We start from the raw sequence: 22,427 nt of genomic DNA on the forward strand, positions 1-22,427 counted from the left end.
CTTTTATGTAAGGAGTTGACACTGTCGGTTAATACCTTCCACCTATCCATCCACTCTGGTGTCGGCCCCACAGGGGGCGACATCCCATTTATCGGCCTCTGCTCCGCCTCCACGTAACCTTCCTCATCCAACATGTCGACACAGCCGTACCGACACACCGCACACACACAGGGAATGCTCTGACTGAGGACAGGACCCCACAAAGTCCTTTGGGGAGACAGAGAGAGAGTATGCCAGCACACACCAGAGCGCTATATAATGCAGGGATTAACACTATAACTGAGTGATTTTTCCCCAAATAGCTGCTTGTATACATATATTGCGCCTAAATTTAGTGCCCCCCCTCTTTTTAACCCTTTGAGCCTGAAAACTACAGGGGAGAGCCTGGGGAGCTGTCTTCCAGCTGCACTGTGATGAAAAAATGGCGCCAGTGTGCTGAGGGAGAAGCCCCGCCCTTTTTCCAACTGACTTTCTCCCGCTTTTTCTGGAATACTGGCAGGGGTAATTTTACATCTATATAGCCTCTAGGACTATATATGATGTAGATTTGCCAGCCAAGGTGTCATATATTGCCCTCAGGGCGCCCCCCCCCCAGCGCCCTGCACCCATCAGTGACCGGAGTGTGAGGTGTACATGAGGAGCAATGGCGCACAGCTGCAGTGCTGTGCGCTACCTTGGTGAAGACCGAAGTCTTCTGCCGCCGATTTTCCGGACTCTTCATGCTTCTGGCTCTGTAAGGGGGGCGGCGACGCGGCTCCGGGAACGAACACCAAGGTCGGGTCCTGCGGTCGATCCCTCTGGAGCTAATGGTGTCCAGTAGCCTAAGAAGCCCAAACTACCACCTGTTAGGTAGGTTCGCTTCTTCTCCCCTTAGTCCCTCGCTGCAGTGAGTCTGTTGCCAGCAGATCTCACTGTAAAATAAAAAACCTAAATATACTTTCTTTCTAGGAGCTCAGGAGAGCCCCTAGTGTGCATCCAGCTCAGCCGGGCACAAGAATCTAACTGAGGTCTGGAGGAGGGTCTTAGTGGGAGGAGCCAGTGCACACCAGGTAGTCCTAAAGCTTTCTTTAGTTGTGCCCAGTCTCCTGCGGAGCCGCTAATCCCCATGGTCCTTACGCATCCGCTTAGGACGTTAGAGAAACAGAAAATGACATCCGCTTCTGCTAACCGAACAAGGCTGCAGAACTCTTTTTCACCACTGTCTGCACAGAAAAGGAAAAAAGAACGGTATCGAACCGGTTAAAACGACTGCATCCCACAAAAGAATGCGTCACCAACCGTTGTAAGGGAATCTAACTCACGAAGTTAGATTTACCAGCAGTATCCGCCGAGACTGACTGAACTGAGGCATCCCCAAACAGCAGTACACCGTCCCAGGGAAAAACTCCAGTGTCTCTCGGAGTCAGCCTCAGCATTCCCCCGGCCACACTTCCTGCAGTCGCACGGCAGCCTGCCGCAATGTTATAGAGAAGAACCAACATAAGGAACATCCCCTCCCTCTCTAGGGAAATTCTATCGGATGTCTGTCCAAATATAAACACTCCCCCATGTGCATGTAATGCCAATAAACCCAAAGCATAGAAATAATATATCACTTAGCTTCCTGTATACGATCCTTTGAGACAGAGCCTAGTGTCGACCAGGAGTTGACTTTCACAGTATTCTATCCGCTGCAGGGGAAAAAATAAACCTTCGGACTCCTTGTGAGGATCTGAGACCAACTCGTCACGGCCGACCTAGAGCTTTATCAACAGAGCGACCAGCACATGAGAAGGAATACTATTACTTCAGCATTCATTAGAAATCATAATATGAATATACATATTGTAATACACACATTTCATTATATATATATATATATATATATATATATATATATATATATAATATAACATACATATAAGTGGATTGTCCGGAGCCTTCGGGTCCCTAGTGACATTAATGTGTTCTGAATGTGTATGACCATGTACTGAATGCCCCAGTTGTGGATCTACCAGGAAACATTACAGTTGACAGAAAACCCCAGTATTCGTCGACAGCAGGGAGTAGTAACCAGGCAAAATAACATTCTTGCGACCCCGAGGGGTCCGAGGGAAGTATACATATATAATTTTAAAATCACTCCCCCACAAATACTACCATGTCTGTGTTCGAGCTACAGGCCCATGGAACCGTACCATACATATACAGGTATAAGTTAGTTACAGCATGTCAATTTACACCCGTTAATAACAGTTGGTGCCGACAGGGTCACCCACATACTACTGTGTCTCCCCATAAGTGTTTACTTTTGACTAGTATACCACTACCGACCTGTTGACTCAGCATCTACTGTATCAAGTACCAACAGGCGTCGGCGATGCCGACAGTGAACCCCATAGGTGTTTGTGACAGAACACTCACGCATGTCGACACAAGTGAACTATAGTGGGTATATCGGACAGGGAGCACACAGAGAATATACACAATCATGAGTACATGCCCTTTCTAAAAGCAAATAGAGTTATATATCCCTCAACATAAAAGATTGTGCCCCCCCCCCCCCCTTGTTTTGTGCTGTACACATCTTTTGGCGGGGACAGTGAGAAAATGGCGCTCAACACTGTGTGAGGGCTAAGCCCCGCCCCTCATCGGCGCGCTTCAGCCCCGTTATCTATCATTCTATATGCAGGCAGGGGACCGTATATAGTGTATACTCACTATATACCTCCTTATCAATATACATATTGCTGTCCAGGGCCCCCCCCTGCACCCAAGTAAAACCGTTGGTGTATGGGAGCACTGGCACGCAGCGCGACCGCTGCCATGTACTGGCGGGGGTATCTTATGAGGTGGCTAGGGCCCGACTATGCTCTTTTGCCAGTCTAAACGAGACCTCAGTAACTGCTGCCCAAGGCGCTCTCCCCCCCAGCGCCCTGCACCCTGTGAGTGCCGTTGGTGTGTGGGAGCATGGAGCGCAGCGTTAACGCTGCGCTTACCTCCGTTACTGAAGTCTTCTGCCGTCTGACGCCTTCTGTTAATCTCATACTCACCCGGCTTCTTTCTTCTGGCTTCTGTGAGGGGGTGACGGCGCGGCTCCGGGAACAAGCAGCTAGGCGAACCAAGTGATCGAACCCTCTGGAGCTAATGGTGTCCAGTAGCCTAGAAGCAGAGCCTTTGAACTAAGAAGAAGTAGGTCTGACTTCTCTCCCCTCAGTCCCACGATGCAGGGAGCCTGTAGCCAGCAGGTCTCCCTGAAAATAAAAAACCTAACAATAAAGTCTTTAGAGAAACTCTGTAGAGCTCCCCTAGTGTGTGTCCAGTCACTCCTGGGCACAGAATCTAACTGAGGTCTGGAGGAGGGGCAAAGAGGGAGGAGCCAGTTCACACCCAGTCAAAGTCTTTTAGTGTGCCCATGTCTCCTGCGGATGATTTTTAATACTAATTAGTAAATTTGTGTGTTTAGCCCTGGATGAGCACCATCGATTTAGATCGATGAAAATCAACCTTTAGTGAATATACCCCCTAGTCAAGGATGGTCAACGAGTCAGAATATAAGAGCTAGAGAGGTCTGTAGTTCTAGCTCAGAGGTTCCCAAACACCATCCTCAAGGCACCCAAATAGTTCAGTTTTTAAAGATATCCATGCTTAAGCACACGTGACTTCATTAGTACCTCAGTCAGTTTGATTATACCATCTGTGCACAAGCAGGGTTATCCCTAAACCCTGGACTGTTGGGGTGCCTTGAGGACCATGTTTAGGAATCACTGCTCTAACTAATAGGCAGAATGATATCACAAATAGGGGAGCTTTGGTTTGGATTCTGCAACACAAAAGTACCAGTGACATTGGTAAGAGCAGATGCAGCCAGTGACCTCAGGAATGAGCAACACTAAATACAGCAATTGGCTCTTCTTTGATAAAACAGATATAAAGCAGGACATATATAGGTACTATGGAGTAATGATAAAAGGAACACTTACCTCTAGATTTGATTTATCTTTCTCAACTTCTTCAATCTGAGTTTTAAACGCGACTACTTCTTCCTACACATAACAATAAACACGTTACCACCAACATAGCACAGGGATATATACAGTAAGAAAACTTCCCATGGAAGAACTATGAGATGTAGCACTCTCATCACAAAAGTTGGGGGGTTGAATAAGATTGTACCTGTGTGCATCAATACACATCACTGTAAAAAGGACAATTTTAAAGACTTTACAAATAAACTGACTATAGCCCCCATTCCAAGAGGTGCTCACTGCCCATCTGGGACCCCTGATTCCCTCAGGCCCACAGTGCTAGTGTTAGTGCAATGGAAGTATGAACTGTTACTATGTTAGGAGTACTGAAGCTCCGGCATGACACATTGGTGAAGGAGCATGACATTACCCAAAGTCTTACTCAGCAGCTCTTCCTCTGTGGCTCACCCTGATGAGTACAGGGCTCTTGTCCTGGTGCAGATGTGGCCGCAGTGGCTGCATGACGTCACACGCAGCCGCTGCAAGCCGGGCAGCGTCGAGTAGCTCCCGGGCAGCGCGCAAACGCTGCGCTGGCCGGGACCTACTCCTGAAGTACAAGAGCACTGCTTGTACTTCCGTGACGGGGCAGGACTGACATGTGGGGCGGGCTAGCCCTGTGCTGGGCGTCCCCCCACATGTCTGTGTTCCTGATCGTAGCTGTGCTAAATTTAGCACAGCTACAATCAACTCGGAATGACCCCCTAAATTGTGGTCCAGTGATGCCCTGCAATAGTTCCATAGGAGGTGTGCTGTGCTTCCCCTATGCTGTGTATAACCTATTCTCAAATTGTTTTATCCCAACCCCCACAAAAAACATTTTACAGAGATATTTGTGGCTATAACCCAAGTAGAGTTTTCGGCATATTTCCTTTCTGTATGAGTGGCCCATGCGGCCGTGTTTTAGAACAAAGGCAGGATCTATGTCACATGCAGGATAAATGCATTATACAGCAAATAAAATCACAAGCAAAGCAGATCTTACATTCAGCTGCTGGATTCTACTCTGCGCCTCTTTGATGCGTTGCTCATAGGATTCCACCATAGAAGCCAGTAAACTGCAAGTGTAATAATAGAAGGCAAACACTTTAAATCAAAAAACATAAACCTCTTTCCACAATTCCTTCCGCAAATACCCTAAGTATGCAACTTACAGGGTATAACCTCTACTCAGTAACCGTACACTAGTGACCCAGACTAGATGACTTTATTAAAGCACATAAGTTTTACATTAACATTTCTGTCTGCTACTCAGAAGCACAGTAGGAGGAGTACGAATAATTCTACTAGGGTAGTCCTAACTCTGTCTGCACCCCTTTATTTACATACTGCAGCCCAGACAGATCAGAAGGAGGCCAGCAGCTGTCATATACCTGGTTTTATCTTCTAGAGGAGGTTTACTGGCAGCGTCACGTTGTCTCCTGGCGAGTTCTTTCTGAGCTGCCACAAGCTGAACTCTCTCCTCCTGATGCAGCTTGTGAATGGCCGTAGAGTGCAACTGCTTCAGCACTTCCTCCAGACTCAGATCTCCCGCATTACTGGTTTCCCGTGTCCTACTCAGGAACGCTCTTCCCAGCTGTACAGTCCTTTCCAAGGACCGCTTCTGTAAAACCAGAAAGACAAATCTATCACATTTTTAAGTTCTTTCCTATAAAAGGAAAAACAAACAGATGCATTTTCCAACATGACTCGGTTTAGAAATCACAAATGGACACTGCTAATGTTTATATTTTTTTAGCATCTCAGCGCTGATGACGAGTAATTCGTTAACACAGCTTAAATAACTGAATATGTTGAAGATAATTTTTTGGAATCATTTTAGAATAGAGAGGTTTGTGAAATCCAATAATTGTACTTAAATCTCCAATGAAACGTGCCAGGGCATGCTAGCACTTGGAGAACCACAAATGCCAGCATGCCATGACGCCCATGCCCACTGGCTCCTCTAGTGTGCCGGGGAAAAATGTTACTCAAAATATAGGCAAACATTCTAAACAAAACCACCCCTGCACCATGGGACACAGCTTCTATTTAATAGGCACTAGTCTATTATTTTGAACACAACCCCGTAATTGCTAATTACATGTGGGACTTGTCCTCAACATGTGCATTAAGGGGATGAAGTCGAACACAATGACAATGTTTACGTAAATTAGCATTTTTCCGCGACAGCGTATGCATCTAAATCCCTAATAGGTTTCACTGTGCCGGCGTATAGAGTTGCGGGACAGATTAAGGCAGACTGAGAATCTGCACCTACCAATGGGTCGTCTTAGCTATTGCGCATTCAGAAACACACTTGTACACCTCGGAAAGGGTTTATACTAGCATTAGCATATAGTCTCAGCTACAACTACGGCAAAAGAGGCAAATGAGGTTTGAGCAGCATATTACTCAAAATCAGCCTATGTGCTAAGGACAAGCCCCAACTGTCCTAAGCACTGGAGGAGTTGTGCTGGGAGGAAAACATATGTAAAAGGCATTCCATTGCTCGCAGCTGCTAGGGAGGGGCAAGACTTTCGCAATGTGGTCACTGAGCGCTGCCCCCTTGCAGGGTTATGGGTTGGGCAATTTGAATTGGTCCTGGACCACCAACCCAGGGCACCCCTGCAGGTGCCCCGAGGCACCCCAGCGTGCCATTTGGGAACTACTGTTTTAAGACATAGGGCCTAATTCAGACCTGATCGTAGCAGCAAATTTGTTAGCAGATGAGCAAAATCATGTGCACTGCAGGAAAGGGAGGGAGGGGGGGGGGGGGGGGGGAGCAGATATAACATGTGCAGAGAGCGTTACATTTGGGTGGGTTATATTGTTTCTGTGCAGGGTAAATACTGGCTGCCTTATTTTTACACTGCAATTTAGATTTCAGTTTGAACACACCACACCCAAATCTAACTCTCCCTGCACATGTTATATCTGCCCCCCTGCAGTGCACATGGTTTTGCCTATCTGCTAATAAATTTGCTGCTACGATCAGGTCTGAATTAGGCCCATAAACAGTAAAGTTTGTTAACACAGCGGAGTCGGCTATGTTGTGGGCTACGCAGCCTATCAATTCTCTAGGAACCAGTTTCTGAAATATCAGTCGGGGGTTAATGAATATTAGTCACACAGGGCCTTTGATGTCACTGATCCCTAACATACTGGATTACACAGACAACGTGGCCCTCACTGTCTGTGGGCGACAGACCTTTAAAAAAAAAAAAAAAAATACCTCTGTCCAATTTATTTTTTACTGCAAAACTCATCCTGTACTCGCTAACTGGCAATCACACATTGCCTGTGCCAGTCTTATAAAATTATTATTATATATATATATATATATATATATATATATATATATATATATATATATATATATATATATATATATATATATATACATACAGTCTGCTCGGACCGGCACTCCCCCTCCTCAATTTAGCTGCTTTGGTGCCGTCTCAGGAATAGGTAGGTAAATGAAGCATGAAGAAAAGCGGCACTCAAAGTCTGATAAAGAAGTTAAATGTATTTCACACGTAAAAGTGAACCGACGTTTCGGGGACCAAACGCCCCTTTTTTCAAGGTGAACAAGGTTGTTCACCTTGAAAAATGGGCGTTTGGTCCCCGAAACGTCGGTTCACTTTTACGTGTGAAATACATTTAACTTCTTTATCAGACTTTGAGTGCCGCTTTTCTTCATGCTTCATTTATATATATATATATATATATATATATATATATATATATATATATATATATTTATTTATATTTATATTTAATAAGAATTTACTTACCGATAATTCTATTTCTCATAGTCCGTAGTGGATGCTGGGGACTCCGAAAGGACCATGGGGAATAGCGGCTCCGCAGGAGACTGGGCACAAAAGTAAAAGCTTTAAGACTACCTGGTGTGCACTGGCTCCTCCCCCTATGACCCTCCTCCAAGCCTCAGTTAGGATACTGTGCCCGGACGAGCGTACACAATAAGGAAGGATTTTGAATCCCGGGTAAGACTCATACCAGCCACACCAATCACACCGTACAACTTGTGATCTGAACCCAGTTAACAGCATGATAACAGAGGAGCCTCTGAAAAGATGGCTCACAACAATAATAACCCGATTTTTTGTAACAATAACTATGTACAAGTATTGCAGACAATCCGCACTTGGGATGGGCGCCCAGCATCCACTACGGACTATGAGAAATAGAATTATCGGTAAGTAAATTCTTATTTTCTCTGACGTCCTAGTGGATGCTGGGGACTCCGAAAGGACCATGGGGATTATACCAAAGCTCCCAAACGGGCGGGAGAGTGCGGATGACTCTGCAGCACCGAATGAGAGAACTCCAGGTCCTCCTCAGCCAGGGTATCAAATTTGTAGAATTTAGCAAACGTGTTTGCCCCTGACCAAGTAGCTGCTCGGCAAAGTTGTAAAGCCGAGACCCCTCGGGCAGCCGCCCAAGATGAGCCCACTTTCCGTGTGGAATGGGCTTTTACAGATTTTGGCTGTGGCAGGCCTGCCACAGAATGTGCAAGCTGAATTGTACTACAAATCCAACGAGCAATAGTCTGCTTAGAAGCAGGAGCACCCAGCTTGTTGGGTGCATACAGGATAAACAGCGAGTCAGATTTTCTGACTCCAGCCGTCCTGGAAACATATATTTTCAGGGCCCTGACTACGTCCAGCAACTTGGAATCCTCCAAGTCCCTAGTAGCCGCAGGCACCACAATAGGCTGGTTTAAGTGAAATGCTGAAACCACCTTAGGGAGAAATTGAGGACGAGTCCTCAATTCTGCCCTGTCCGTATGAAAAATTAGGTAAGGGCTTTTATAGGATAAAGCCGCCAATTCTGAGACACGCCTGGCTGAGGCCAGGGCTAACAGCATTACCACTTTCCATGTGAGATATTTAAAGTCCACAGTGGTGAGTGGTTCAAACCAATGTGATTTTAGGAACCCCAAAACTACATTGAGATCCCAAGGTGCCACTGGAGGCACAAAAGGAGGCTGTATATGCAGTACCCCCTTGACAAACGTCTGAACTTCAGGAACTGAAGCTAGTTCTTTTTGGAAGAATATTGACAGGGCCGAAATTTGAACCTTAATGGACCCTAATTTTAGGCCCATAGACAGTCCTGTTTGCAGGAAATGCAGGAAACTACCCAGTTGAAATTCCTCTGTAGGGGCCTTCCTGGCCTCACACCACGCAACATATTTACGCCAAATACGGTGATAATGTTGCACAGTTACATCCTTCCTGGCTTTGATCAGGGTAGGGATGACTTCATCCGGAATGCCTTTTTCCTTCAGGATCCGGCGTTCAACCGCCATGCCGTCAAACGCAGCCGCGGTAAGTCTTGGAACAGACATGGTCCCTGCTGGAGCAGGTCCTTTCTTAGAGGTAGAGGCCACGGGTCTTCCGTGAGCATCTCTTGAAGTTCCGGGTACCAAGTCCTTCTTGGCCAATCCGGAGCCACGAGTATAGTCCTTACTCCTCTCCTTCTTATGATTCTCAGTACCTTGGGTATGAGAGGCAGAGGAGGGAACACATACACTGACTGGTACACCCACGGTGTTACCAGAGCGTCCACAGCTATTGCCTGAGGGTCCCTTGACCTGGCGCAATATCTGTCCAGTTTTTTGTTGAGGCGGGACGCCATCATGTCCGCCTTTGGTTTTTCCCAACGGTTCACAATCATGTGGAAGACTTCTGGGTGAAGTCCCCACTCCCCTGGGTGGAGATCGTGTCTGCTGAGGAAGTCTGCTTCCCAGTTGTCCACTCCCGGAATGAACACTGCTGACAGTGCTATCACATGATTTTCCGCCCAGCGAAGAATCCTTGCAACTTCCGTCATTGCCCTCCTGCTTCTTGTGCCGCCCTGTCTGTTTACGTGGGCGACTGCCGTGATGTTGTCCGACTGGATCAGCACCGGCTGACCCTGAAGCAGAGGCCTTGCCTGACTTAGGGCATTGTAAATGGCCCTTAGTTCCAGCATATTTATGTGAAGTGACGTTTCCATGCTTGACCACAAGCCCTGGAAATTTCTTCCCTGTGTGACTGCTCCCCAGCCTCTCAGGCTGGCATCCGTGGTCACCAGGACCCAGTCCTGAATGCCGAATCTGCGGCCCTCTAGAAGATGAGCACTCTGCAACCACCACAGGAGAGACACCCTTGTCCTTGGAGACAGGGTTATCCGCTGATGCATTTGAAGATGCGATCCGGACCATTTGTCCAGCAGATCCCACTGAAAAGTTCTTGCGTGGAATCTGCCGAATGGAATCGCTTCGTAAGAAGCCACCATTTTTCCCAGGACCCTTGTGCATTGATGCACTGACACTTGGCCTGGTTTTAGGAGGTTCCTGACTAGGTCGGATAACTCCCTGGCTTTCTCCTCCGGGAGAAACACCTTTTTCTGTACTGTGTCCAGAATCATCCCTAGGAACAGCAGACGTGTCGTCGGAATCAGCTGCGATTTTGGAATATTTAGAATCTATCCGTGCTGTCGTAGTACTACTTGAGATAGTGCTACTCCGACCTCTAACTGTTCTCTGGACCTTGCCCTTATCAGGAGATCGTCCAAGTAAGGGATAATTAAGACGCCTTTTCTTCGAAGAAGAATCATCATTTCGGCCATTACCTTGGTAAAGACCCGGGGTGCCGTGGACAATCCAAACGGCAGCGTCTGAAACTGATAGTGACAGTTCTGTACCACAAACCTGAGGTACCCTTGGTGAGAAGGGCAAATTGGGACATGGAGGTAAGCATCCTTGATGTCCAGAGACACCATATAGTCCCCTTCTTCCAGGTTCGCTATCACTGCTCTGAGTGATTCCATCTTGAATTTGAACCTTTGTATGTAAGTGTTCAAGGATTTCAGATTTAAAATAGGTCTCACCGAGCCGTCCGGCTTCGGTACCACAAACAGCGTGGAATAATACCCCTTTCCCTGTTGTAGGAGGGGTACCTTGATTATCACCTGCTGGGAATACAGCTTGTGAATGGCTTCCAATACCGCCTCCCTGTCGGGGGGAGACGTTGGTAAAGCAGACTTCAGGAACCGGCGAGGGGGAGACGTCTCGAATTCCAATTTGTACCCCTGAGATACTACCTGCAGGATCCAGGGGTCCACTTGCGAGTGAGCCCACTGCGCGCTGAAATTCTTGAGACGGGCCCCCACCGTGCCTGAGTCCGCTTGTAAGGCCCCAGCGTCATGCTGAGGACTTGGCAGAAGCGGGGGAGGGCTTCTGTTCCTGGGAAGAGGCTGTCTGCTGCAGTCTTTTTCCCCTTCCTCTGCTCCGGGGCAGATACGAGTGGCCTTTTGCCCGCTTGCCCTTATGGGGACGAAAGGACTGAGCCTGAAAAGACGGTGTCTTTTTCTGCTGAGAGGTGACCTGGGGTAAAAAGGTGGATTTCCCAGCCTTTGCCGTGGCCACCAGGTCCGATAGACCGACCCCAAATAACTCCTCCCCTTTATACAGCAATACTTCCATATGCCGTTTGGAATCCGCATCACCTGACCACTGTCGCGTCCATAACCCTCTTCTGGCAGAAATGGACAGCGCACTTACTCTTGATGCCAGAGTGCAAATATCCCTCTGTGCATCTCTCATATATAGAAATGCATCCTTTAAATGCTCTATAGTCAATAATATATTGTCCCTGTCCAGGGTATCAATATTTTCAGTCAGGGAATCCGACCAAGCCACCCCAGCACTGCACATCCAGGCTGAGGCGATTGCTGGTCGCAGTATAATACCAGTATGTGTGTATATACTTTTTAGGATATTTTCCAGCTTCCTATCAGCTGGTTCCTTGAGGGCGGCCGTATCAGGAGACGGTAACGCCACTTGTTTTGATAAGCGTGTGAGCGCCTTATCTACCCTAGGGGGTGTTTCCCAACGCGCCCTAACCTCTGGCGGGAAAGGGTATAATGCCAATAATTTTTTAGAAATTAGCAGTTTTTTATCGGGGGAAACCCACGCTTCATCACACACCTCATTTAATTCATCTGATTCAGGAAAAACTACGGGTAGTTTTTTCACACCCCACATAATACCCTTTTTTGTGGTACTTGTAGTATCAGAAATGTTCAAAACCTCCTTCATTGCCGTGATCATGTAACGTGTGGCCCTACTGGAAAATACGTTTGTTTCCTCACCGTCGACACTGGAGTCAGTGTCCGTGTCTGGGTCGACCACCTGAGGTAACGGGCGCTTTAGAGCCCCTGACGGTGTTTGAGACGCCTGTACAGGTATTAACTGATTTGCCGGCTGTCTCATGTCGTCAACAGTCTTTTGTAAAGTGCTGACACTATCACGTAATTCCTTCCATAAGACCATCCAGTCAGGTGTCGACTCCCTAGGGGGTGACATCACTAATACAGGCAATTGCTCCGCCTCCATACCATTTTCCTCCTCATACATGTCGACACAACGTACCGACACACAGCACACACACAGGGAATGCTCTGATAGAGGACAGGACCCCACTAGCCCTTTGGGGAGACAGAGGGAGAGTTTGCCAGCACACACCAGAGCGCTATATATATATACAGGGATAACCTTATATAAGTGTTTTTCCCTTATATAGCTGCTGTATAGATTTATCTGCCAATTTAGTGCCCCCCCTCTCTTGTTTTACCCTGTTTCTGTAGTGCAGGACTGCAGGGGAGAGTCAGGGAGCTTCCCTCCAACGGAGCTGTGAGGAAAAATGGCGCCAGTGTGCTGAGGAGATAGGCTCCGCCCCCTTCTCGGCGGCCGTTCTCCCGCTTTTTTATGGAAAAACAGGCATGAGTTAAATGCATCCATATAGCCCAGGAGCTATATGTGATGCATTTTTTGCCCCCTAAGGTGTTTATATTGCGTCTCAGGGCGCCCCCACCCAGCGCCCTGCACCCTCAGTGACCGGAGTGTGAAGTGTGCTGAGAGCAATGGCGCACAGCTGCGGTGCTGTGCGCTACCTTATTGAAGACAGGACGTCTTCTGCCGCCGATTTTTCCGGACCTCTTCTGCTCTTCTGGCTCTGTAAGGGGGACGGCGGCGCGGCTCTGGGACCCATCCATGGCTGGGCCTGTGATCGTCCCTCTGGAGCTAATGTCCAGTAGCCTAAGAAGCCCAATCCACTCTGCACGCAGGTGAGTTCGCTTCTTCTCCCCTTAGTCCCTCGATGCAGTGAGCCTGTTGCCAGCAGGTCTCACTGAAAATAAAAAACCTAAAACTAAACTTTTTTCTAAGCAGCTCAGGAGAGCCACCTAGACTGCACCCTTCTCGTTCGGGCACAAAAATCTAACTGAGGCTTGGAGGAGGGTCATAGGGGGAGGAGCCAGTGCACACCAGGTAGTCTTAAAGCTTTTACTTTTGTGCCCTGTCTCCTGCGGAGCCGCTATTCCCCATGGTCCTTTTGGAGTCCCCAGCATCCACTAGGACGTCAGAGAAATATAATTTATATGGAGAAGGAAAGTAAAGGACAAGCGCCTGATGGTGCAGTAATTTCAACCTTAGTTTTGTATCACGACAACACTCATATAGGTATTATGCGTACCAGATGAGGGGTTTTCTATCAAGCACATCAGATACTGCTAGTTTACATCTTCCATCTGTTGCTCACAGCATAGGGGGTCTACAAGTAAACATAAAGAACACCTCTCATGGTGCAATCTCACACATTGATAAGGCCCTATTCAGAGATCCCATTGTATCTTTGAACATTGGAGGACAAAGACCCCCTGTGATTTGCTGTTACACTTCAGCCTTCCGGTACGCATATTACCCGTAGAGGTGACCAACGGTCTCATTTTGAAACAAACAATACTGCACCATGAGAGGTGTTCTTTATGTTTACTTGTAGACCCCCTATGCTGTGAGCAACAGATGGAAGATCTAAACTAGCAGTATCTGATGTGCTTGATAGAAAACCCCTCATCTGGTACGCATAATACCTATATGAGTGTTGTCGTGATACAAAACTAAGGTTGAAATTACTGCACCATCAGGCGCTTGTCCTTTACTTTCCTTCTCCAGATTCCATTCCACTAAAACCTAGTGGCCCTTCGAAGGACTGAGCTGCCATCCATGGGTTTACCTGTGGATTCCGGGTGCCGAAACCGACAGACCACAGGAAAGACTTTTTGTTATACATCTGACTGTAGATAGAGGGGAAGTAGCGCATTGACCACTTTTCGATTTCTATATATATATATATATATATATATATATATATATATATATATATATATATATATATATATATATATATATATATATATATATATATATATATATATATATATATATATATATATATATTTATTTTGTATTACCTCTTAGGCAGTATGGATTGTACTGTAGAAAAAAACATTGGAAGGTGGTTATTCATTGTTGGGTGGGAGAAACATAAGTGCTAGCTGGACCCATGGTAAGATGGACTGTCTCCCTGGACAGAGTCATTGTTGGTTTGGTTAAATTAAATATAAACAACCAGTTTTTAACTAGATCCATAAATTCCAGACGTGCAAACACAGAAAATTAGGCACATTACCATTTTCTGAATATCATCTTCAATCTTATCCCTCTTGGCGGTGATCAATTCTTTATCCTGGTTTGTTGCTGCGAGATCCTTTCTTAAACACAGTAATTCTGCCTAGGGAAAGATTAAAACATAATGTACTTATCTGTACTTCCGGTGGGCGGCTCCAAAGTGTTTGCCGTTTTCTCCCGGAGCTCCCCGTTATCCACCTAGAATCTACTATTTACGACTGGCTGCCAACTGTGGCTGTTTCTGGCTCTCTGCCCATTCCCTAAGCCCTAGCATCCAGCCCTAGCGTGCATGGTGCTGCCGTGGCTGCCATCTTGGATGCGGCCTGGCATTCTCTGTGCAGCTCATCTATCTTAACTGCACCGTGTACCCTCTGTGTACAGCGGAACAGTGCAGGTCAGTGTGGCTCCATACTCCAGCAGGTCAGTAATCTTCTATAATCAGGCAGGCTGGCTGGCTATAACACAGCCTTCTCCTTACTGTCTTCCTGCTGTCCCTTCCTACTCTCCGTCCTCACCTAGTCTGCAGTGGTCCCTGGTATAAAGGTTGTGCTGACTGGCCTTCTCTACAGCCCTATATCTCCTCTACACCTCCAGATGCCAGTCTCCTGCCACTCTCATTGGCGCTCTAAGTTAATAGCCATCATGGAGAAGTTTGTGGCTAAACAAACCAGGGGACCTAGAGGTAGTCCAGCTAGGAGAGGGAAAGAGGCCCCTGTTGTGGATGCCCCATCCTCACCGGCCTCTGGAATTAGAGAGAGCCCACGGGAACATACTTCAGATCTTTCCTCCGTGGGCTCCACCTCCTCCTTCAAAACTTAGAGATTACATACATTTTGTCATTCCTTCTGGACCAGAAGTTGGCCCCCTTGAAGGCTACTTTGGACTCTGCTCTAATTCGGCTAATGCAACACTCACAACGCCTCTCTGAGGCTAGGCAGCAGATTTCGGATCTAGAAGACGACCTCACCGCAACCCTATCAGCCTTGCGCACTCAGGAGGCTGCTACTTGTATGCAGGTTAAACTAGAAAACCTCGAAAACAGAAATAAGGAATAATATGCACCTAATTGGTCTTCCTAAATCCATTAAATCCAAGCACCTTACGCAATTGGTCTCTGCTGGCTTCCCCGTAAATTGGGCTGCTCTCCACCAACTGGGTCCCTGCTAGTGGAGCGAGTTCACCGTATTGGCACAGATCATCCAAATTAACACGGATGAACCCATCCTATAATCATGTGGATCCTTAACTACGTCAACAAAGTCCTGCTTCTGGAGGAAACATTCAGGACTTTCCTATAATGGTGGCTGCCTTCTTTTGTTTCTGGACTTTTCCAATATGGTGGCGGCGAAACATCAGTAATTCTCACCTATGTGCAAACGTCACTTCGAACTATGCCTTAGTTTCGCCCTACTGTATTCAGCTAAACCGCGAGGTGCTCCTGTTGGAAAGTCCTATTTCTGTGACACACTATACCAAAAACTTCCTGGACTCTTCCCGTGGTGTCCCCTAATCCAATGGATGATGCTGACTGAACGCCGTCATTATTGGCTCTTCACCTGCCTTTTGTTCCATGTTCCGGTCTATCTTTATTCATATCTCTCAGAAAAAGGATAACGGCCAGATGGTTTCGGAGCGGAATATTACCAGCTCCAAACTCATTTGGCGCATCTCCCTCTCTAATTCCATTATTGAGGGGCTCCTCCACCCGAATTTAATGCAGCTAGAACAGTTGTTTTCCCAAACCAGGGAAAGACCCTTCTCTCTGACAATGCTACAGGCCAATTTTCCTGTTAAATCAGTATTTAACACTATTTACCAGACTAGTTGCCATGGTGTTGCAGAAACTTCTACCCTCACTTCTTCATCCTTCTCAACCTGGGTTCGTTAAGGGCCGCACCTCAGTGCATAGTGGGCCTGATTCAGAGATGTACATATACCAAAAGGTAGAACGGGCCCTGGGTCCTCACACCAGCGGTTGAGCCCTTGGACACAGCAACGTGAACAGCCCGGCCATCCTGCATAACCGGAGGGTTACTCAGATAGCCGATGTTCACGCAACTGATCTGGTGCTGCATCTTCACAGTACGTATCCAAAACGTCGTAAAGGCCACAACAGAGAAGCTGCTGCATGATGGGTACATTGCAATGCCTTACAATTAAACATCTAGATGCAGACTTATTGTACCTTCAAAGCTTTCACTTTCTCCCGCTGCTCCATGCGCTTCAGAAACTCTAGATCTTCATTCCGACACTCGTATCCTGGCATCTTTTTAAGTACACCCGAAATGCGCATCCGATTTAATCCTGCGGCACAACACACAAAGTTTAATATAAAAGATGAGGAACGCGTGCAAACTGGGCTTCTTATTGGTTTGTTTTCTACTACGTTGTAAACACACATTTCAATTAATGGTGACAATCTGACGTATCATGGCAAAGTATTCAGTTATTTTATAAGCAGATATAAAAGTTACAACACTCTCAGGGCTCTGTATATTTCAGTGGGCAATAAGGATTATTTATTGAAACTTAGAAAGTATCGGTATAGCAACTGAACAATACTCAGCTCCCCAGCAGGCATGGCTGACAGCAGAGATTCCAACAAGTCAGTCCTGGAAGCCCCTGGCCTACATGACCCAGCTTTGTCTGTTCTTACATGCACAGTGGGATGGCTGCCAGGACTTGGGCTTCCAGTTCTATTTGCTACTGGTAAAGTGGACTTCAATTATTTGCTACAGCATCTACACTTGGGAGTGACTACGTCTGTGATGACGTAGAGCAGGCGTGCTCAACATGCTGCCCCCTCCAACTGTTGTGGAATTACACATCCCAGCATGCCCTGCCGTAATGCTAAAACTGTGGCAAGGCATGCTGGGATATGTAGTTCCACAACAGCTGGAGGGTTGTGTGTTGAGCATACCTGACATGGAGGCACAGGTACAGGATGGAACTTGTCCCACCAGTGTCTCAGCATTTGGCATCTGGTGCCGCACAATGCTGGACTAGGTAGAATGGTGTTAGTGAGGTAAGTACTTTAGATAGATCACATACTGTTCAGTTCTTGGGAAGTGAATAAGTACGGGGAGTCTGATAACATCATTTAACCATTTCATAATATTAAACAGTTAAAAGACATATAAAGTCAGGAAAAGTGTGTGGAGGAAAAAAAACTAGAACTTACCCTGAACAGGTAGCTGACTTATTCTGCGGCTGTGAGGAGCCTGTCTGCTGCACACATTCACCTCCTCAGGTGTGGCATCCTGTAAGATATACCTATCAGTACGTACATAAGCTGCAGTCTTCCTGATTACACTCACTGCCGTTCCTCTCCATATACACTGAATGTGAGGTTTCAGACACAAACTACATTTACATTAAAGTGTATCTAACCTTAAGCGTCTTTTTTTTTTTTTTTTTATCTTCTTGTAGTTGTTTAACAAAGCTCTATGCCAGTCCTGTTCAACCGGTGGCTCTCCAGCTGTTGGTAAACTACCACTCCCAGCATGCCTTGCCACAGTTTTGCTACTAGGGAATGCTAAAACTCTGGAAGGGCTTGCTGGGATGTGTAGTTTCACAACAGCTGGATAGCCACAGGTTGGCCAGGTCTGCGAACCGTGTTAGCTTTATAGTTACTATTCTATGCATGGGGCAAAGAGGTTTATGGCTACATTACTGGCAAGCATTAAAAGAGCCTAAAGTATACTGAATGTGTGCAGGGCAGCCTCTATATAAGGAGTCCCAGCCAGCTGAGGTCCAGCACAGATAATACTGTGTTATAGAGGTGATTAGGTTCACTTAGAAACAGGAAATATTCTTTGAGCATCTACATTTAAATGCCGGAACACAAGCTAGAATAGCATCTTTAATTAGACGTTACTCACTCTGTCTACTCACCCCAGCTCCAGGGGACACGTTCTCTAGGCCTTGCACAGTGTCAGAATCTCCAGGTACTAGACCGCTCTTCCCAGCTATTTTATTGCTTGTTTCGTCACATTTAGATGCATCACACATGGCGTTGTTCACGGTCGGTTTTGCTATCCGTGTGCTTGTGACGGGTTCACCTTCCTCTGTATGCTGCTGAATTTCTTTCAGTACATAACTTGGTACAGGTTTAGTTGACACAGGGGTGCGTTCTAGCTGTCTTCCAGAAGGCACAATGTTGTCTATGCCTTTAGATGAGAAAAACATATCTTCTAAGGAGTCATTTCCATCTGCCCTCGGCTCAAATTTCTGAGAGGGCAACAGGGGCAAAACCCCGGGGCCTGGGGTGCGAGGAAGTTGCCGTCCAGTGTGGAGAATGTTAGCAGGAGATGGATAAATGGAAGACTTCAGCCTATATCTGTTCTTCACCCGCTGCACTTCTGGATCATTCTTCCTTTCTCTCCGCTTTAGCTCTGCAAATTCCCTTAGCAGGTTTTCTGTCTCCTCATCGGGAAGTACGGTTCTGGAGCAGCTCCAGCCAGGGGAGCCCCTCTCTTTATCCTGAAGAGACATTGCCTGCGTGGCAAGAAATGCAACATGACAGATGAAATCCGCATCCAATCACATAGCAGAAGAAAATATATGCATTATATTTATAGGGAAAAGTAACAGATAAGATTTATCTTGTCGATAAATATTCTTTATGACTCATCACTATATGGTCTGCTATGCAGCCCTTCAAAATAATATTCCGGCTAGATCAGTAGTGGGCAATAGATGAGGACAAGACATGCGGGGGAGCGGGGGGGGGGGTTCCAGTTGCCCAGAACTATCACACTATTCTATATCGCCACAGCTTCTCTGACGCTACAGCATGACAACACAAAGATATTCTGGATATGGGCAAGTACATTACAAAGGAATAATCCCCTGACCATGCCGCTTTATTTATGTGGAGTAAAATCACATTTTAAAGGGGTATTTCTTTCCAAAGACTTTTATTGTATGATACCGAACGGATTGCCTCACACAAAAATTGCAATAGAGACTTCTCTGTGTGTCTAGCACTGTATCTGAATGAACTGTGTAGTATGGGAAAACCGGCGGCCGGGCTCCTGGCGGCCAGCATACCAGAGCCGGAATCCCGACCGCCGGCATACCGACAGCTGGGCGAGCGCAAAAGAGCCCCTTGCTGGTTCTCTGCGCTCACCACGCTGCGGGCACGGTGGCGTGCTACGTGCGCTATGCTATCTATTCTCCCTCCAGGGGTGTCATGGACCCCCAAGAGGGAGAAAAGGTGTCAGGATTCCGGTGCCGGTATACTGTGCGCCGGGATCCCAACAGCCAGCAAACTAAAGACCACCCCTAGGCTGGTTAATCTATGACATGTGTTGGAAATGCATGTACAGTTTGGTGGTTTAGCAGTGTTACAGTACACATTAGCAGAAAGGAGATTGACCCAAAGGACCAGGCCACGTAAGCTTAACTAAGCTGCGCATTTTCTTGAGCAAGTACATCAGTACTCCCTGTTATACTGATAGAAGAGCATGAAGCAGAGTCACCAGTCAGTGACTGTCCCTTGGATGTGGCAGCGGTGCTGGAACAGCGGTCAATGCAGCCAATAGCATTGCTGGTCTAAAGAGCTAAGGGGGAAGAGGTCCATCTCCGACTATGTCACTCACACAGAGTAACAAGGTAGCACCGTGCATGCGGCAGTCATCTTGGTAAGGGAACAAAGCATTGTGCACAGAAGAGCCATATTGGAGACTGCACAGTGGCATTTTTTCCGCTTCTAACAATGTGAACACCCAGACATGCTACACCACATCACTTTGCTATACCTCAGTGATCTGTTGGATATGTGCAGGGCAAAGTTTATAAGATCTTCCAATAATCAGAGACATTTTTCTGCTGGTCTAAGCATGCCATGTGTGACGCAGCCTGTGTCGGCACTGGGTACAATTATTCCTATAATGGTTTATTAGTATAGTATAATTCCTATAATGGTTTTTCTCGAACGTCCTAGAGGATGCTGGGGACTCCGTAAGGACCATGGGGAATAGACGGGCTCCGCAGGAGACATGGGCACTTTAAGAAAGACTTTGGATTCTGGGTGTGCACTGGCTCCTCCCTCTATGCCCCTCCTCCAGACCTCAGTTTTAGACTGTGCCCAGAGGAAGATGGGTGCACTGCAGGGAGCTCTCCTGAGTTCCCTGCTGAGAAAGCATTTTTGTTAGGATTTTTTCTTATTATCAGGGAGCACTGCTGGCAACAGGCTCCCTGCATCGAGGGACTGAGGAGAGAGGAGCAGACCTACTTAAATGATAGGCTCTGCTTCTCGGCTACTGGACACCATTAGCTCCAGAGGGAGTGGAACACAGGTTCGTCCTGGGCGTTCACCCCCAGAGCCGCGCCGCCGTTCTCCTCACAGAGCCAGAAGAAACGAAGAAAGAAGACGTCTAAGGTGGCAGAAGCCTTCGGGGGCTTCACTGCGGTAACGCACAGCACGGCAGCTGTGCGCCATTGCTCCATTACACCTCACACACTCCGGTCACTGTAAGGGTGCAGGGGAGGCGCCCTGGGCAGCAATAAATACCTCTCCTATGGCAAAATAACCTATCTACATGTACAGGTGGGCACTGTACATGTATATAAAAGAGCCCCCGCCATATTTTACAAACTTTGAGCGGGACAGAAGCCCACCGCCGAGGGGGCGGGGCTTCTCCCTCAGCACTCACCAGCGCCATTTTTTCTTCACAGCACCGCTGAGAGGAAGCTCCCCGGACTCTCCCCTGCTTGACACACGGTGACAGAAGGGTTTTAAAGTAGAGGGGGGGCACATAATTGGCAAATATATATACTACAGCGCTACTGGGTAAACATTCTGTGTTTTTCTCCTGGGTCATATAGCGCTGGGGTGTGTGCTGGCTTACTCTCTCTCTGTCTCTCCAAAGAGCCTAAGGGGGATCCTGTCTTCAGAAAGGAGATTCCCTGTGTATGTGGGAGTGTGTCGGTACGCGCGTGTCGACATGTTTGACGATGAAGGCTCGCCTAAGGAGGAGGGGGAGTGCATGAATGTCGGGTCGCAGTCGGCACCGCCGACACCGGACTTGATGGATGTGTGGAATGTCTTGAATGCTAATGTAAATTTATTGCATAAGAGATTAGACAAGACTGAGGCTAGGGATCAGTCAGGTTGTCAGATCCCAGTGGCACCGGGACCTTCTGGGTCTCAGAAACGCACATTATCCCAGATCACTGACACAGATACCGACACAGATTCAGATTCTAGTGTCGACTATGAGGATGCAAAATTACAGCCAAAAGTGGCTAAAGGTATTCATTACATGATTGTTGCGATTAAAGAGGTTTTGCATATCACCTGTCCCAAACACGAGGGTGCACATGTATAAAGAGGAAAAACCTGAGGTCACTTTTCCGTCCTCATTTGAGCTAAGCGAATTGTGCGAAAAGGCTTGGGAATCTCCAGACAGGAGACTACAAGTTCCCAAAAGGATTCTTATGGCGTATCCCTTCCCACGAAAGGATAGGATACGATGGGAATCTTCGCCTAAAGTAGACAAGGCGTTGACACACTTATCCAAGAAGGTGGCACTGCCTTCCCAGGATACGGCTACCCTCAAAGATCCTGCTGATCGTAAGCAGGAAGTTACCATGAAGTACATTTACACACATTCCGGTACTATTGTTAGACCGGCGATGGCATCGGCCTGGGTTTGTAGTGCTGTCGCAGCATGGACTGATTCCTTATCTAATGAGATTGATGTCCTAGATAAGGATACCATTCTAATGACCCTAGCGCATATCAAGGATGCTGCATTATATATGAGGGAGGCACAAAGAGACATTTGTTTACTGAGCTCCAGAATAAATGCTATGTCTGTTTCTGCTAGGCGACTCTTGCGGACCCGACAGTGGACGGGGGATGCCGACTCAAAGCGGCATATGGAGTCGTTGCC

At 47.1% G+C, this 22,427-nt stretch overlaps 1 protein-coding gene across 1 annotated transcript in view; it reads right to left on the reverse strand.

Moving 5' to 3' along the window:
• Window positions 1-22,427, reverse strand: part of LOC135050108 (myosin heavy chain, striated muscle-like) — a 41,248-nt gene that overhangs the window by 14,124 nt on the left and 4,697 nt on the right. The window contains exons 2-8 of the mRNA XM_063956274.1: window positions 18,421-19,023; window positions 17,708-17,786; window positions 16,712-16,830; window positions 14,528-14,629; window positions 5,378-5,607; window positions 4,990-5,062; window positions 3,963-4,025 (exon numbers count right to left, since the gene is read on the reverse strand). Of these exons, the coding sequence (XP_063812344.1) occupies window positions 3,963-4,025; window positions 4,990-5,062; window positions 5,378-5,607; window positions 14,528-14,629; window positions 16,712-16,830; window positions 17,708-17,786; window positions 18,421-19,020 (1,266 nt within the window). The 5' untranslated portion in view covers window positions 19,021-19,023. The remainder of the gene's footprint in view (window positions 1-3,962; window positions 4,026-4,989; window positions 5,063-5,377; window positions 5,608-14,527; window positions 14,630-16,711; window positions 16,831-17,707; window positions 17,787-18,420; window positions 19,024-22,427) is intronic.

The sequence above is a fragment of the Pseudophryne corroboree genome, chromosome 2, assembly GCF_028390025.1.
Source record: "Pseudophryne corroboree isolate aPseCor3 chromosome 2, aPseCor3.hap2, whole genome shotgun sequence".
In the NCBI taxonomy this organism is placed as follows: domain Eukaryota; kingdom Metazoa; phylum Chordata; class Amphibia; order Anura; family Myobatrachidae; genus Pseudophryne; species Pseudophryne corroboree.